The sequence below is a fragment of the Trichoderma aggressivum genome (assembly GCF_033847375.1).
Source record: "Trichoderma aggressivum f. europaeum strain CBS 100526 chromosome Unknown scaffold_023, whole genome shotgun sequence".
NCBI lineage: Eukaryota > Fungi > Ascomycota > Sordariomycetes > Hypocreales > Hypocreaceae > Trichoderma > Trichoderma aggressivum.
The window spans coordinates 10,287-27,943 of record NW_026946389.1 but is presented as its reverse complement, the minus strand read 5'-3'; the positions used below and the strand labels follow the sequence as shown (position 1 = coordinate 27,943).

General features: G+C 46.9%; 5 protein-coding genes across 5 annotated transcripts; 2 read left to right on the top strand and 3 right to left on the bottom strand.

Annotated features, from left to right (window-relative positions):
- Window positions 1-1,264: 1,264 nt before the first annotated feature.
- Triagg1_6016 (uncharacterized protein) lies at window positions 1,265-4,591 on the bottom strand (the record flags this gene model as incomplete). The annotated part of the gene is made up of 7 exons (XM_062900594.1): window positions 1,265-1,321; window positions 1,446-1,940; window positions 2,001-3,729; window positions 3,778-3,928; window positions 4,107-4,221; window positions 4,280-4,359; window positions 4,546-4,591. The coding sequence occupies 7 exons, from the start codon at window positions 4,589-4,591 to the stop codon at window positions 1,265-1,267; spliced, it is 2,673 nt and encodes an 890-aa protein (XP_062754873.1).
- Window positions 4,592-6,542: 1,951 nt separating this feature from the next.
- On the bottom strand, window positions 6,543-8,105 carry Triagg1_6015 (uncharacterized protein; the record flags this gene model as incomplete). Its single annotated transcript, XM_062900593.1, has 1 exon — window positions 6,543-8,105. One exon carries the CDS (start codon window positions 8,103-8,105, stop codon window positions 6,543-6,545), a length of 1,563 nt encoding a protein of 520 aa, XP_062754872.1.
- Window positions 8,106-10,823: 2,718 nt separating this feature from the next.
- On the top strand, window positions 10,824-11,123 carry Triagg1_6014 (uncharacterized protein; the record flags this gene model as incomplete). The annotated part of the gene is made up of 2 exons (XM_062900592.1): window positions 10,824-10,916; window positions 10,977-11,123. 2 exons carry the CDS (start codon window positions 10,824-10,826, stop codon window positions 11,121-11,123), a joined length of 240 nt encoding a protein of 79 aa, XP_062754871.1.
- Window positions 11,124-11,843: 720 nt separating this feature from the next.
- Triagg1_6013 (uncharacterized protein) lies at window positions 11,844-12,692 on the top strand (the record flags this gene model as incomplete). Its single annotated transcript, XM_062900591.1, has 1 exon — window positions 11,844-12,692. The coding sequence occupies one exon, from the start codon at window positions 11,844-11,846 to the stop codon at window positions 12,690-12,692; it is 849 nt and encodes a 282-aa protein (XP_062754870.1).
- A 278-nt stretch (window positions 12,693-12,970) lies between these two features.
- On the bottom strand, window positions 12,971-15,045 carry Triagg1_6012 (uncharacterized protein; the record flags this gene model as incomplete). Its single annotated transcript, XM_062900590.1, has 3 exons — window positions 12,971-13,715; window positions 13,790-14,564; window positions 14,649-15,045. The coding sequence occupies 3 exons, from the start codon at window positions 15,043-15,045 to the stop codon at window positions 12,971-12,973; spliced, it is 1,917 nt and encodes a 638-aa protein (XP_062754869.1).
- Window positions 15,046-17,657: the final 2,612 nt, after the last annotated feature.

Here is a 17,657-nt window from a genome sequence, read left to right as displayed (position 1 = left end):
TCCGAGATTTCGTAATCAAATACGAATATGCCATACACTAGATTGAGTCATGAAGTTTGTCATTCAAATGCCTATTACAGTAGCTGCAACGTCCAGATGAATGACAATGTTATAAGCGTCGCTGTCTTCTCACCTAAGTAAATCTTATGAAAGTCAAAGATGGGTGTCCACCTTGCTGTTCGCACAATTTCTCCACACGCGCTTCTACTTCGAATATAATATATATATATATATTCCATAAATATGCTGCATCATTACAGAAAGTTTGGGTCGGATTCTGTATCGTGAAATTTTCAAATATGCCGTGATCCAAGCAACTCAATACCAATCATGCATCCCGAACAACTATACAAGTAGTATAGTTGTGTTAAGATATTCGCGTTTGGGCCATAGTATCTACAATAAACTCAATAAGTTTCTCACAAGTCTCTTGCAGCCGACTATGCAAGACTAATAAACCTAATACCATATGGACGTTCCTCCGCGAGTACTCACTTCTCGACGGAGACATGCTCCTCCATCAGCGGTATAGCATCGGCAGATCTGCCCAACTCCTTCAAATGAGACATATTTGATAAGATGATCGATTTCAAGACACATCCGTCTAATCTTGTGGTTGCTGGCCGCTTAGCTGTAGTTAGATAAAGAATGTGCATTCCCGGTGATGTCTTGGTCGCACAACCGAACAGTGTCAATGCAATTCAATGGATTACGGCATCTACTTGGTACAACATCAGTAGCATTACAATAATACCTAGCAGCCACAACAAGGGGTGATAAACTCAATAAACATAACTTCAAGCTTCTCGGCGCAATATGTCCAAGACTGATGAACTTGCCGCCGTATCTAAATGATCCTTTCCCAATACTCGCTCCCGGGCGGAGACACACTCCTCCATCAAAGCTATAGTATCAGTGGATCTACCTAGAACCCCCATGACACAAGCCATATTATGTTTGCTGACCAGAGTCTCGGGGTGCTCTTCTCCCAGTATCTCTTTTCTCGCTTCTATAACTTGCATCTCTAGATCTTCTGCCTCCTTCCATCGCCCTTGCTTCATATAAACTACTGCTAGATGACTTATGTATAGTAAGGTATCTGCATGCTTTTCGCCTAGTGCCATTGTTGCTGCCTGTATTACCTGTAGTCTAAGATCTTCTGCCTCCTTCCACCTCTTTTGCCCCTCATATACTATTGCAAGATTACTCATATATATCAAGGCGTTTGGATGCTTTTCTCCTAGTCCGTTTTTCATTGCCTGTATCACACGCAATCCGTGATCTTCTGCCTCTTTCCATCGCTCCTGCGCCGTATAAACTGCTGCAAGGTTAGCTGTAGTTATAATTGAGTTTGGGTGCTCCTCTCCCAGTATCTCCTTTCTCCCTTTTATAACCTGTATTGCCGGATCTTCTGCCTCCTTCCATCGTTCTTGCTTTAAATATACCCCCGTAAGATTATCCATGTATATCAAGGTGTTTGGATGCTTTTCCCCCAGTCCATTCTTCATTGCCTGTATTGCCCGCAATCCGTAATCTTCTGCCTCTCTCCATCGACCCTGCATCTGATACACTATTGCAAGCTTGGCTGTAGTCATAATTGTGTCTGGATGCTCTTCTCCCAGTGTTCTTTTTCTCGCTTCCATAACCTGCATCAATAGATCTTCTGCCTCCTTCCATCGTCCTTGTTTTACATATACCATTGTAAGGTTACTTATACCCATCAAGTTGCCTGAATGTTCCTGGCCTAGTCCATTGGCCAATACTCGTATCGTCTGCAATCCGAGATCTTCGGCTTCTTTCCATCGCCCCTGTTCCAGATATAGTAGGGCGAGATTGCCTGTTATTGCCGCTGTGTCTGGATGCTCTTCCCCCAACACCCGCTTCGATATCTCGACCACCTGGAGATGCAGGTTTTCTGCCTCTCTCAACCGCCCTTGGGTCTGGTATACCATAGCAAGGTTGCTTGTATACCTTATTGCTTGTGGATGGCTCTCCCCTACCACTCGTTGGCATATCTCAGTTGCCTGTATTGCCCAATCTTGACTCTCCTTCAGTCGCCCCTGCTCGCGATAAACTAAAGAAAGATCGTTCATACTGCCAATGGTACGGAGATGTTCCTCCCCAAGGACTTTCTTCTGTATCTCAATTACCCGAAGTGCAATTTCTTCTGCTCCCTTCACTTGGCCTTGTTGGATGCGTAACTTTGCAAGGTCGCTCATACTCTCAATCGTCTTTAAATCGTCGCCTCCTAGTACTCGCTTTCTTGTCTCAAGTATATGTAAATATAGGTCTTCTGCTTCTTTCAACCGGCCTTGATTTGCATATATTAATGCAAGTTTGCTCATACTGACAAGAGTTGCTGCATGGTCTTGTCCTTGTACTCGCTTTTTCAGCTCAATCGTCCGTGACACGAGATCTTCTGCTTCTTTCAACCGACCCTGGTCGAAGTATGCCGATACAAGATCACACCTGGTAGAAAGTGTCTCAGAACGTTCTTCTCCAAGTTCTTGTGCTTGCACTTTTGCTGCTTGCAACAGGATTCGTTCCCCATTTTCCCATTCACCCTTATGTCCATAGTATCTTCCTAATTTCTGCAGAAGTAGTGACTTGTCTACCTTCTCGGCTTTCGAATTAGTTCCTTCTCTTGCCAACACGGAATTAACATGAGGAGCATATCGTAGACATGCCTGATACGTTTCAAATCCTCCAAACGGGTAAGAAGATGCCACGATTCTGATAGCGCATTCGACAGTCGCGGGCATCCTGCCGCTGCTAATGAGCCACTTTCGCGTAACTAGCTGAACTAGTCGGTGCATATCTATGTGTTTATCCTTTCCTTCTGAGATAAACGAGAAGGCCTTTAAGATGCCCAATGCTTTTATAAGAACGGCAAATGTATTACCCTGAGCATACTCAGGATTTCGTCGCCGGAAATATTCCACTATGAAGGTTTGCGGGATCGCTTGGCGATGCATTAAGCTCAAAAAACAGAGGACCTCGCTTGCTAATGGCTGGCTTTGTTCAATCTGGTGGAATGAAAGGATCCATGCTGCCGTGACTGCATGTGGGGTCTCAGAGTCTCTTCCCACAGGTTCAAATTGTTCGCTGAGCTGATCAACGAGGACATTATCTCCCTCGTTTAAGAGTTGAATGTAGTCACTGATAGATATGGTGTTTTCTTGAATAAATGATGTTGCCTGTGCGAGGGCAAGTGGCAAATGTTCGAGTTTAGACGCCAAGAGAAAGACGGCATCTGTAAACACTTCCGTCTTTAAGATGCCTTGCACAAGTTGGTGCGCCTCGTCGTCTGTCATCTTGGTGACTTCAATCAGAGGACTTCCTTGGTCGAATTTGACCCCAACTTGCTTATTCCTTGTTGTAATAAGGATAGATCCATGATTGCAGTCTGGTATGTATTGAGCCAGTCTGTCGACTCGCTGGTGGGCATCTAGAACGTCGCTTTTCTGCTGAGGGAAAAACAGTTCTATGTCATCAACATTGTCAATGATCATAAGCCATTGCGTTTTATTCTGTTCTTCTAGCCACCTCTTGACCAGCAATAGAATGTCAGCTTTGGGATTTTCTCTCCCGGGCACGTTGCATTTCTCAGCAATGAAAGTATAAGCTGTGCGGAAACGGTCGGCATTGCTGGCATGAACCCAGAACACGGAGATGTCTGGGTGTAAAACCCGTATCCAGTACGCGTAGGCTAACGCAATTTGCGTCTTTCTGTTATACGTTAGAGAATTATCCATTCAGCCAAGACGGAAAGCGTACCCGACGCCGCCGATGCCGTAGAGCGAGACTCTTCTGCGTGATTGAGAAGGCTCAAGTTCTTCTTGTTGGCTTAAGCCGAATTGTAACTTGATTTTATCCAAAATGTCGGATCTTCCAACAAAATCTGCGTTTTGTCTGTAGGGAACCAGAACTAGATTGCTCTTAGCAAATGTTGCCATCTAATCTACAGGCATCTAGTACGTACATTTTGAAGTTGTTGTTTGCAAACGATCTCGGGCTCTGGTAGCCCGCCTTGAGAGCCCTCTGATTCTCAGCCATAAATTTCCGTAGTCAGCGTCGTTTGGTCCAAATTTGACCATATCAGATACGGGCAATAGCACAGATGTGCTCTGTGCCATCTTCCCATGGGCGACAGTGTGTTGCCGAAGATTTGGTGACAAGAACCGCTGTAGGCCCAATCATTTTCCATTCGTCGCGTTTGTCCTGTACTTCGGTTAGAGTAAAGTCAACTGTATGATGGCATTTATTTGGAGGCATTTACCCGTTGCGCTGTCGGCGATTCCAATGTTTCGTAAAAGCAAAACACTTCCGAATCACCGATCTTGATAGTGATATTAAAGCCTATTATACATGTTAGTTACGTGAATCATGGTTCCCAAAGATAACCCTCTCTTACGTGTTTGATAATAAGTCCTCCAAGGCTATGGCCAATAAGGATGAGTGGCCTAGTCGTTCGACCGGCTGCGAGTGCAAGCAAACTGCTATGAAATGCGGTGGCTAGGTCCTCTAGATTTTGCACGTTTTTACTTTGAGCAACAGAGGAGTCGTGACCGTATATCATAACCCTCGACATTGGCTTATTGTCGGTCTCTGGGGTGAGATAACCCGGAAGTGAGTCTCGTAGCCACATGTGAGTTCCTCCCCTCTCTTTGAATGACCCAAATGCGTGGCCCCCGAGGCCAGATAAAGCAATAACACTGGGAGAGAATTAAAAACTGGTACAATGCTAGGCATAGATACTTACTCGATCCTGTGATCTCTCGCGGGCGGTTCATAAAGAGTTGTTAGGCCTATAAAGTCTTTCTCAACCGATAGGGATTGATTGAGGCTTAGAAAGTCATTGTTGTGTTCCTCGGATAAGGAGAATTGCCGACCTCTGCCAGGCCAATGTTGTACATAAGAGTTTGTAAGTGTAATCGTGGCCGTTTGCCATTCAATGTTGGCTTCGCGGGCAAGTGAGTGTATAACCATCACTTCCGCAGGTTCCCTGCGCATTAAAAAGGTTCGCAATTTCTCACGATCCCAATCCAGAGGCACTCCGCTAACACGATATGTGCTGGTCTCTTTTGACCATATTTGTTTCTCGGGGCGTTTTGGCGTAATGGTTGATGCACGTCTTCGCAAGACCCAATAGCCGGTAACGACTATCAAAATACATGTAGTAGTGATAGCCAGAAGACCCATGTTGGTTTTTCCAGCTAGCTCCAAGGCTACTGGATGAGTTATGCGCTCATTCAAGTATGGGGCTATAATCTTGGAGTTCTCAATGGGGTCCATAGTGTCAACATTAGCTGCGGCATGAGGAGGGGGTTGGATAGAAAAACGAGCAGCTTTGAGCCTCAAACATACAAGTACTGAGACAATTAATGGAGCGGGGCTGGATGATGGACAGCCTATGAGGACCATTCAGTTAATTGATATGTGATTGGATTGGGGAATCAGTCCAATTACATCGTCGATTCACATTGTAGTTATGAGGACGTGTGGACACTGCAATCCCGGTCTCTTACTGTTTATGTTCGTTGCTCGGGCATTTGACGTTTACATGTCTGTAGTTTCTACACAGTTGTATGCAATAACATGACGCTCGCGCACCATATTCCGCCTCTTTCACGACACCACTCTCCGATTACGGCTTCACTTTCAGCTTGTAAATATCAAACATTGAGGCCACTAGCCTTATATCTCTTATATACGAAGTTGCTATTCTTCTGCTGTATACTAGACACCCCTAAACGCTAATGACGGCGCCGTCTCTCGAACTTTGCTAGTTTCGAAACGTTAGGCTTATAGTTTTGCTTGCGTCACCAAATCTCAACTAGCGACCTTAGCTCAGCTGGGAGAGCGTCAGACTGAAGTATCAACTTCAATCACCTGCTATCTGAAGGTCGTGTGTTCGATCCACACAGGTCGCATAGTTTTTTTTTGCCTTTTCTTGAAACTTTCCTTCTTTTTTCCTTGGTCGAATAGGCTTTGTGGTGGTGATGGCGTGAACTCGTCCCCCTCTCATCAAGCGGCGAATTCTTTTTTTCCGTACGTGCAATCAACATGAACGCTTCCGCTCGTAATACTAGGAGATGATATAGGTAGCACTGTTTACTATACTTGCACCAACTTAGGCGGCAGAGATAGGGATCAATATCATTCAGTTATCATCAGTAATAGAGAGCAATTGCTCTAGAGACATGTTAAATAAACTCCACATGAATAATAAATCCCCCATGGACCTGTACTGTTTTGTTGAAAACCGCAAATCTTCACATCGTGCCTCCGAGTCTGTCTGTCTTATATGCATAAATAGACCAACGCATCTTCATTCGCCATCTACCCCGCCTTTATATCCAAAGACTGTGACGCATGAAACAGAAAACCCCAACCAAATGTAACCCAATGAAATGGTATCTATCCTCTAGGATACACGGCCCAAATCTCAATCAATGTCAAAAAATCAAATTGCAAGTACTCCAAGACTCCCATTGATGCAAGATGACCTCGCGATCCAGCCGCTTCTTGTCTACATGTGCTTAAAGGTCTCCGCGCTCGGTGGATTTTCCAAGCTTAAACGTCGTCATCACGGCGGCGTGATCTGACGTCCACTCGTTGTTGCTCTGGTTGGGCTCCGGAGTGGGCTCGCCCGCGACGAGTGTTTCCGACTGAAGAACCTTGAGACTCTGGCCCTTGTGGTATACGAAATCAATTCGGTCCAGCGGCTCGGGCCGGCCGCTGTTGTTGAGGTAGATGGGGGACCAAGTGTTGCCGGGCTCGGCGTTGGGATCGGGGTGCACCTCACGGAACGAGTCAATCAACCCGGATTGAATGGGAAACTCGGAGCTTGGCCATGGAACAAAGCCAACACCACAGTGGGCCTTCTTGGTTGCCTCTGTCCAGTCCAGGTGTGACGGCGCGTTGAAGTCACCAGTCATGAGAACGGGAATGTCATCAGCTTCAGCCAGGGCATCTTGCATGGCGCTGACGATGTCCATGATTTGTGGCGTACGGCCGGATTGGTACTCTCGGTTAAGGACTTCAGCCAGAGGCTTATTGTCAAAGCAAAAATCATAAGGTCCGTATGGATCGAATCCGAGATGCACGTTCCACATGATGAGCTGACTCTTGGGGCCACCTAGCTCGATGCGAATCGATCCACCGGCCGACTGTTCTGGGAAAACCTCGACGATGGGGTATCGGCTGATGATGCCGACCTCGTTGGGGCTCTGCCAGTAATACCACCCGAGCGCCTGGGCGAGACGGGTCGCCTGGCCATTCCAGCTCTCCTGAAGCCCGACGATGTCGACGTTTGTGTTGATGAGGAAGCGCACCTGCTTGTTGTGGTAATCCTTGACGTTGGTGCCGCCGAACCACATGTTGAAGGACATGACCTTGAGCTCTTCAACGAGCGCATCACGGCTGGACCGAACGGGGATCTGGACCTGGATTGTCGCAGATGAGCCATCAGTTGCCGTCGCCAGGACCACAAAGTTGGTGTTCTTGTCCTTGTGCCCGGGAGTGCCAGTAAGGGTTCCATCCGAGGCGAGTCTGACCCAGTCGGCGCCATAGGTGGTGGCCTTGGTGAACTTGGTCTTGCCGTCTTTGGGATTGGCAATCAGGCGACCAAGACTGGCCTTGAAGGGACTTCCCTGCTGCGCATTCTGGGTGATGATGCGGTCGTTGATGAATTCGATCGGTCCAGTACCGGGAACAATGACGTCGATGGGAGTCGCAAGCCACCGGTAGCCGTCCTTGGCGAGGAAAAAGGCCTTGTAATAGCCAGCGGACAAACTCGAGATATCGACCTGCACCTCGCCGTTGCTGTTGGGCGCATATGCCCACGTCAGAGAGCCGGCGACGAACTCTTGGTTCTCGGGACCGCCATAGTACGTCTGGTAGACGCCGATCCAGTTCGCGGGGTCCGGGTTGGGCGTCGAGTATTTGAATGTGAAGAGCGACTGTCCGGCGTCAAGGGCGAGGGTGCCGGGAAGCGCAGCGCGAGGAGCCACGATGGCGGCAGCGGACGATGGCGATGCGAAGAGGAGGGAGACGGCAGCGGCAGCGGCAGCCGCCGCCTGAAATAGCGAAGGGAGCCTCATGTTTTGCTTGTGAGGGCAATAGGGACGGTGGAGCGGTTGAATCTTTTAATCTCTCACTGTGACCGCAGATCTGGCAGGCGGACGCTGTCAGATCAGCGGAATCGTTAGCAAGTTAGTATCGGTGGGAACGATGTTAGTGAGAGCCGGAGGGGGCGCCGATCGGTTTTATACGAAACGAGCACGGTCCATCCGCCACGTTGTGTGTGTACGTACACGTATACCCGTTAGGTACGCTGGAAAAGTATCGGGCAAAGCAAAAGTGGTGATGGCGTCGTTACCTCATGGATGTCTCCATCCTACCTAGTAGCGCTAAACGTGAGTATCACGAGTCTGCATGTATCGGCACATTCACTAAGACATCGGATGGACCTTGTGCCCAGCTTCCGTCGATTTTAGTGTGCAGCTGGTCCATGCTTTTGAGAGACCCTGTGCTGAGATTCCCCAAGATCGGTCATGGCGCTGGTGCTTTACTTTTGCGAACACGCAGGCGATGCAGCCGCTGTGGCTCTGCATAGTCCAGCGACTGAGCGGCCCTAAGCCAGCGGCGCTGTGGGGGAATACAGTGGATGACCTCCGCTGTGGAGCTCCATGCGAATACACGTACTTGGTGCTCGGGCGCTATGGGAAAACTGCACGCTTAAGACTGAGGGGGGACATTGGATAGGTGAATTGGCAGCCAGTCGTCGCAGCACGAGCCTCTTGGCAGCTGTCTGAGAAGCGCCTCATGATTCGGCATTTGCATTCACGTGGCGGCATTTCACATGAATCCTGAGCAACTTCAGGGTCTTTTTCTTAGTGTTGAGTGACCCTTATTTTGTTATTTCCTCATGCAACCTCTATACCAAATTTATCTTCATTATTCTTTTCCACCTTCTGTTTGCAGCAACACGCGTGCATACAGTTCATGCGTTGTTAATCCTGGATGTGCCGGAGGCATCCTACATGTAATCTGTGCAACTGACAAGCTGTCATTGGCGGTGTGACTATTACCATCTCGACCTGAAATGTCGAATTGACTAACGCGGTCATTCATGCCCAACGTTTGTAATCGTTGAGTGGTGCGTTTGTCATTTGAAAAATATTCCGTCTTTTCCCGCTGCTTCGACTGATGGCATCGCGATGTAACATCATGATGCATACAGCTGATTCCATCACCAGATTGGTTACCGAACTTTTGGGATATCTCATGACGTTACAGGCACCATAATCTTAGTAGGGACGAATAATAAACGGTTGTTTTGCACGAGGTAACTATTAGTTGATGGGAGTTGTCGTTGAGGTAACATAGATAGACCTCTAAGAACTCATCCACGTCCCTTGAACCAAGTGAATGATGTGAGGTTTCAAGGCTAAGCTTTCTAATCTCCCAAGGCATAGCTTACTCTCGTGACTGTTTTTACGTTTAAATAAATAGTTCAACTACGTACTGGGGTGATGTGTGGGTTAAGTACGTGCACCTAGTAGTAATGCTTGGATGATTCACGTATAACTGATAGCTTCTCACGTGCTTGAGCTTGAGCGATTTGGACGGTATATCTCATTACATATCCCTTCTTCATATCCCGTACAGAAATTCTAGAGGCTTCTTTATTCAACAAGCCATAATCTCACAATATTTCAAATACATTACGATTACAGCTGATGAACAACAAGTCGCATATCCATTTCGAATCACGCAATTCCAAACTCGACCAAAGCCAGATTGATAATTGACGAATATTCAATAAGATAAGTGCTCACAAGTTTTGATAAGAGGTCACAAGTTTTGACAAGAGGTTGCTCGAAAATAGATTCATACCGAATACAGCGCTGCAGGTCAAAATTGCATCTGTTCCTTTTCTATATACATGGCCTTGCTTGCTGTATGAAAGACTACCAGGCTACCAGAATCTCGAGATATGTCATTAGAAACCGAAGTCAGCTCTTATAACTCATCACTCTGAATATCATTGTGTTTTCTCGATAAAATACTGGAGATGTGACCGCAAAATTCACTCTATGTGAGCACAAGCTCGGTTATGCGGTATGCGCTCAACAGAAAGCTATGCCATCATCAGCATATGGCATCAAAAAGAGCGATGATGAGCTTCAGTCGCCTCTCAAGCAAATCTCATGCTGATCGCAAGCAAATATGTGTACATAATTTCTAATCAAACCTGCTTCCATGGCATCCGGATGAGGTCGATGGTCACGAGGAGGTTAATAATAGAAATCACGCTACATCGACATCTCATGCCAAATGCGGTGACAAGACGAGTATCCATTTTTTCTCATTCGTTCCAGCTTTCCCTTTAGTCGAAAGCTTCCCTTCATTTCCGCGTGTCAAATATCGAGAGGGCCCCGCCAGACGAAGTGCCACCACGCCAACAATGGAGCACAGTAGAAATGCCACGGATCAGCGCCGATCAAAGCCCGGTTTGCCATACAGTCTGCCGTCACTCCTCGAGACTGTCTCGCTTCACATCTGGTGATGGCTGCGTAGCCAACGCGGGGTATCAGGCATGCGATTCGAGCATTTAGAGTTGACGACCCTCATCATGACGTTGATGGCGAGCGCGATCATGAGCTATAGGCTGATGACGAAACTCTGTTTGGCAGCTCTGCAAAGAGCTATAAGACAGCTTGCTTTTCTCCATCGCCACTACGCTGATGCTTATTCTCCATTGACTCTTTTGATCTTGACAGCTCAACTGAATAGTCTCAATATATTGATCCACAATGAATCGAAAACATTCCGAGACTGGCATCACCGACGAGGCGGCCCTTGAAGGTCATGACCTCATTCACAACGCCGAGGTCGAGGAGCAGAGGGTATATCTCAGCCGCTAACGTTCTAATTTGCGTACACGACACTGATTATTATTTCTAAAGGCCCATGGCGACCAGGCATTGACGCAGCCCGACGAGGGAGATGAGCCGCTCAACACATCGAAGCAGCCCGAGCCCATGATCGGACAAGGCGGACGCCGTCACTCAGCGATGGACAAAGTGAAGGAGGCTCTGCATCTCAAGAAATAAAACAGAGATCAAAATGAAGTCGAACAAGAATAAAAAAAACATCAAACTGATGATACCTGGCGGATGGGCAATCTGGACGGTGGGACAAAAAACAGAAGAAAAGCACAAATAAAGAGGAGGGGCACGTGTGTGTCACGTTTCGTCAAAGTGTATTATATGAAGTCCCCACATCCGCCCTCGATTCTCGTTGTCTGGTTCGGTCGCCGCAAATAGGATTCTTCTTGGTTTCTCAATACATGAATTGTCATTATTTTAACAGTCTTTATCCTGATATAAATGTCAAGTGAATTAATCAGCTCGATATTCCCACATCTTATCTTTTCGCCTGTTGGTGGAGCAGCCCACGTTTTTCCCGCGAATGGCTCCATCGGGAAAGGCTGCCTCGGGCTAGCCCCAATCCCGCCTAGCCCGCATGAAAATCCCCTGACCACCAAATTTCCCCCAGATTTGGCTGCATCTCGATTGTCGAACGGTTTCTTTTTTTCCCTCTCGCTTCGTTTCCCTCTTTTTCTTTCCTCTTTCATAAAACCCACGCGAATTGGCGCTATTCCTAGCCTCAGCTCCATCTTCCCTCCTTTCTCGCCGCTACGGCGCCACGCCGCCTGTCGCTCCTTTTTCTCTCTCTCACTCTCTTAATCCCTTCCCAACTGACCCGCTGGCCCATGCTTGGCCTGTGATGACTCAGTGTCTCCATTCCTTACGATGACGCTCTCGTCAACGATGCTCTTCAGCCTCCACTCTCTACTGCCCTTGCTGGCAACATCAACTCCTGCTCTAGTTCAAGCTGCTTCAATCCCTCGCAGCGACAGCAGCAGCTCATCTTCCACCACCGTCTGGGCGACGCCCCACGACAGCTACTCGTCCTCCGTCGGCGTGCTGGGCTGCAAGGTCAACACCAACCGTGTCGCTTACTGGCCCGACTCAGTCGACTGCAACAACATTTGCGTCTCTCTGCAATACCAGGACCGCCAAGTCTATCTCTTGCGCGTCGACCAGTCGCAGGGCGCGCACGACATCAGCTACGATGCCTGGAACTACCTGTATACGGGCTACTCGGCAACCAAGAAGCCCTTTGCCGGCGGACCCGTCGCGATGACAACGCAAAACGTGGACCCGTCCAATTGCGCGAGCTTGATCCATACAAAGGGCGGCAAGCTCCCTCTCAGCGCGGCAAACAGCATGAACTTTCTTGCCAGCTGTCTTGAGCAGGAGAACTCGTGGGTCGGCAGCAACTATGTCCTGTACAACATCCTCGACTCCATCTGCACGCTGGGACACGACCAGACTTGCACCTTGGACTGGCCCAACGCCAACCAGCCAGCCTGTCCAAGCGCCCTCGGCGTGCCGGACGTCCTCAAGACAGATCCCGTATGGAACATCCAGTACCCTTCTGGAGACAAAGTTCTTGCCGGAGCGCCACCAACGGTGCCGACCGGAGTTCCAGTGCCGGCCCCGGCCCCGACCCCGGCCGCTGATGCAGACGACGGAAACGGTGCACGGAGTCTGACGTGTCCGGATTCCCTGCTTTGGATATCCATCCTTTCATTAATTTCCATAATCTACATTTGATGTTGCGGCAACTATCATGAAAATAACCGTCCCCGTCGAGGGATAGCTTACGTCTCGGATATGATGTTTATTCTTTGGTCAAATATACCCCCTTGTTCATATTCTCTGTATATTTTTGCCTGACTCCTTTGAACTAATACCGTTCATAAACATTTATTCAAATATTTTGGTCTCTTTTTCTCGTTATTTTTTAACTAAACTGTTTGTTTATATCTCGTTATCGTGCGTGTTTATTTGTTTGTTAGGATCTGGGTATCTGGGTATCTCTGGTATCTTGGTTATTTCGACGCCTTGCATAATCTCGCTGCTGATTCATCCATGCCATATACATGCTCTTCATCCTCCGGTACTCCGACCTGAAAGCCGGTAGCCATGCCTGTTTTCAGGTGTACCAGCATGTGGCAATGCAGCATCCACATTCCAGGATTGTCAGCGACAAACGAGAGCACCACGTGCCCCCTCCTCGGCACACTGACTGTGTCTTTCCGAAGTGGCTTCTCCCGCTGCCAGTGATCTAGTGAGTCGGCATCCGATGTCTCGAAAGGATTATAAGTCCCAAGTTTAGCCTTGTCGGCCCGGAAAGAGGACAGCACGTGGAATGAATGTCCGTGAAGATGGAACGGGTGAGAACCATCGTCGAGGTTGTTAATGACGAGCTTGACCTTGGTGGGCTTCGATCCGCTGCCGATGAAGGGGATGAGCTGGTTGTCGTCCCAAGACGACCGGTTTTGCGACAGTAGTGGCACCGACTGGGGTTGCCAGACGGTATGATTTACAAAGCCAAGAGGTTTGTTTCCATGCACCGCGAGTTTTTGAGTTGACACGTAAAAGAGAACCGTCTGCTCCTCTTCTGCCGTAACAATAGGAGCTGGTTCGTGTGTGGCAGTAAGCGTGGCAAGGTCAAGGTGACTGGTACTGAATTTCAGGAGGGGCGCGTGGTCTCGATCATGAGCCGTGACTGTTTTAGGGAGAGCAGGAAAGGTATGGTTGGGGTTGAGCGCCGGGTTGCCGAAGCGGAAATTCCTGCAGCTTGTTAGATACTACAACCACTAAACTGGCATTGTGAAATGTCGGGATGTGTTATGAAGGGGACTCACTCATGATCCAGGTAGACGTTGAACCATGGCTCCGCGGCTTGGTCACTCTTCCACTTGAGTAGCAAGTCAACCCTCTCGCCGGGATAGAGAATCCCGACGGAATCAGCTGGCTTTGAATCTACCTTGCAGCCTCCGTCGACTTGTGTAGGCTGAAGCGAAGCACCGTCAACACCGAGCGTCAACCCGGCGATTGTGCCCGTATTCACCACTCTGAGCAGCGTCTCTCCCGTAGACCTCCTGATAACCGGCGGGAAGTTGCTCAAAGATGTCGTCTTGCACTGGACGGGTCTCGCCGGCACAGCCATGGAGCAGTCGTACCGGCCGCGGCCGTTGATGACCATGGAGTCTGGGACGGGCTCGTTGCCCGCACTCGCCGGGCTGCTGTACCAAGCGAGGACGTCGCTGTGCTTGCGGTGGAACCAGTCGCCGATGAGCAGCAGAGCTTCATCTTGCACGGCTGCGTCGGAGTTGTGGCGCCGTGGCTCGTGGATCACTAAACCGCCAAAGAGGCCGTCTGCCCTCTGCAGCTGAGAGTGGCTATGCCACCAAAAGGTTCCGTACTCGTCGTCGCGGATACGGAAGTCATAGACGAACGAACTGCCGGCGGGGATGGGACACTGAGTAAACCCCACGGCGCCGTCCATGTTGTTGAAGCCTTGCATGCGCAGGCCGTGCCAGTGCAGCGAGACGCCATCGTCGTCCTTGAGATCATTGTGGACACGGACGATGATGCGGTCCCCGGATCGGCCCTCGATGGTCGGGCCCGGGAACTGTCCTACACTCCAAGTGTCAGCTAGCCAATGAAGCGAAGTGAGTCCCTATTGTAAGACTCGGTCAAGTGTGTCTGGCCATCACCCACCATTGATCAGATAGACCAGCTTCTCCACCCCATCCGGGGCTCTGGTACCCAGGGTGACGTGCCAGTCAAAGGTCAGCGTGGCAGGATCTCGTGTGGAGTGCTCGGTCGGGTGAAGAGGAATAGCGAGCTGGTCGTCCAACGGGGCGACGTGCCGGTTCACGGCGAAGAGCAGCACGGCCAGCGTGCCCAGGCACAGCGCAACGACGAGGCCCGCGATCCGGAGCAGCAGCGTGAAGCTGGGTTTTCGACGCGGGCGGACGACGACGGGCTCTATCACGTCGTCTTGCTCTTCGTTTAGCACCTCGTTATCGTCGATGCCGAGCTGTGTGGCAACGTCATCGCTATCACCGCCGTCTACTTCGTCGAGCAGACGACGCTCCTCGGGTTGGCCTCTCATTTTTTTGGCTTTCCCGCCCTTTGCTCTCAACTCTCGCTTCAGCTTTCAACTAGAAGAGGTTCCGATGAGAAGATATCGTCAATATCATATCTCTCGCCAAAAACTCGACTAGTCCAGCCCAGCAAAAAGGGAGAAAGCAGGAAGCATAAAGCAAGGAGGATGAAGTTCAAGGTCAGGTAATGGCGCGTCCCACGGTATGTGGGAGGACAGGACCCGAAGCCAAGGGCGGCGGATGAAAGAAAACCATCGCATCATCGGTATAAGAACGCGTGGAAGATTCGTCACTGCTGGTCGGCATTGACTGCCGAGCACTGACCAGCACGTGGGGACGTTGCCCTTGATTTGTCGATTCCTGGGACTGGCGGAGGGCCCCACAGAGTTGGTGAGGAAGCTATCCAATGTTTGGGGACTAGCAGAAGGCCGAGACGCCGGCTAAGAAGAAGAAGCTTCAAGGATCTGTTATCTTGGGGGTTTGAATTTTTGATTTTCGCGGGTGGCTGAGTGAGGAGGCCCGACTCGGGAGCCTATCTCAGCTCTTCTCAGCCTCACCCGGCTTGCGTTATACATCATCCGACATAACTTACATGACTCGATGACCCTATTTCATCCAGCAAAGCCACAACATGGAACAGACTTCACAGCTCTCAACTCAACTTCTAGACTCAACATACTTCCCTCTCTCCCCCTCGGGTACTCTATCCTCAGCCCAAAGCCCTATCAACACTAGTATGAGGCTTTTCCCGTCTGTCGCTTAACTCTGTCCAAGAGTCTCCACAACCTCACCAAACTCACCTGCAGCATACCCATCACGGCCTGTGGAACCCCCTTCTTTCGCAGTCCCTTGCACCAAAATCCAAAAGCATCCCTGCAGAGCCTTGCAGCCCTCCAGCCAACCACGACCGCCATCACGAGGGCCGCCGTGCCGATGCTATTGGCTTCTCGAGGGCACATGTCTCAATCGCCTGGCCCAGCCATCTCGCATCTGGCCTCTCCCCGCTCCGCCCAATCACATGCCTTTGGTGAAACATTGACAGCGGACTAACATGTGGAAAAGAGCTTGGTCTTCAAATTTCTTCACATTATTCTATTCATTTTTTCGACGTTGGTCGATGATCTGCGCATTTTCTGCGCCGCTGTGCAGCACAAGTTCCAACGCTATGGCCGTCTTCTGCCGCTGCGATCATCACTGACCTTTGGGTTTAGGCTTTCGGTAATACTGTATTACCTCGTAAAATTCATAAATAAAAACTCTCTATAAATTAACTATACTATATAATCCTATAGTAATATTATACTATATTTAGTAAAGTTTATTACTTAATAAGCATAAACATAAATAAGAATAGTATAGCTGTCACAGAATATAGGGTAAATCAGGCAGACAGTAATAAAGGTAGGTATTCTGATATAAGAAGACTTAAACTTAATTCCTTTAGAGAAGGAATTGTGGCAGAATATATAGTGAGAAGGGAGCGAACCCTAGGGGTCACGTGTAGGGTAACGTTAGGTTATAATCCCGTTACAATAGCTTAATAAATATACTATTTTGATAGGGATCCTTGATCAGGTCTGTGACCAGTGGTTGGTGCCGGCTAGGATAGATAACTAAGCCGGGCTTTAGCTAGCTTAGTAATATAAAATAAGGAATATTTCCTCTAGCTAAATAGAAAAATTAAAATATATTATTATAATAAAAATAACCCTAGCTAAGATAGTGGCTTTATTTTAGTTAAAATAAAGCTATAGTAGCTAAATTAAATAATACTATAATTTTATTTTTATACTGTAGTCTTTATAATAGCTAGATAAACTAAGTAGTTTATAAAGGTATTTAAGTATTAATAGCCTAGTTTAAAAGTATATTCCCTAGCTATTAATAAAATAGTAACTAAAATAAAAGGATTTTTTTATTACTTTATTATTTAATTTATAAAAAAGGTTAATTATTAAAACTTAAGTTTTATTATATATATTATAAAAGCTTTATTACTTTAATTATAAATAAAAACCTAAAATTATTTTATATAAATATTAGTATTTATAAAAACTAAAATAAAAAAATTTATAATTAAATATTATAAAAGTAAATATAAAAAGTTAATATTAAAATAAAGTAAAAGTATTAATTAATTATTTAAAAATAAAAAAAATTAAGTAAGTAAGTAATAAAAAATACTCCTTAATTATTATTAAAACCTATATTTTTTATTAAGTTATTATTTAAATTATAAACTAAACTTTTACTTTTTTTCTTAAGAAAAAAAAAAATAATAAAAAAAAATAATTTAAACTTTTAATTTAATTATTTAATTAAAATACTTAAAAAACCTAAAATATTTAAAAACTTTAAAAATTAAATTAAGTAAAATAGTAAAAAAGATAATAAAATACCTAAAGAGTATAAAAAAATTACTTAATATTAATAAAGAAATAATTATTTTTTAAACTTTTTTTATAAAAAAAATAAGTTAATAATATAGTAAAATAATAAAAAAAAATATTATTATTAAAAGAATTTTATTAATATTAAGGAAATTTCTTTTTTAAAAAAAACCTAAAGTAAAAATAATTTTTTTTATTATTTTAATATTTTATAATTTTAAAAAAATTAT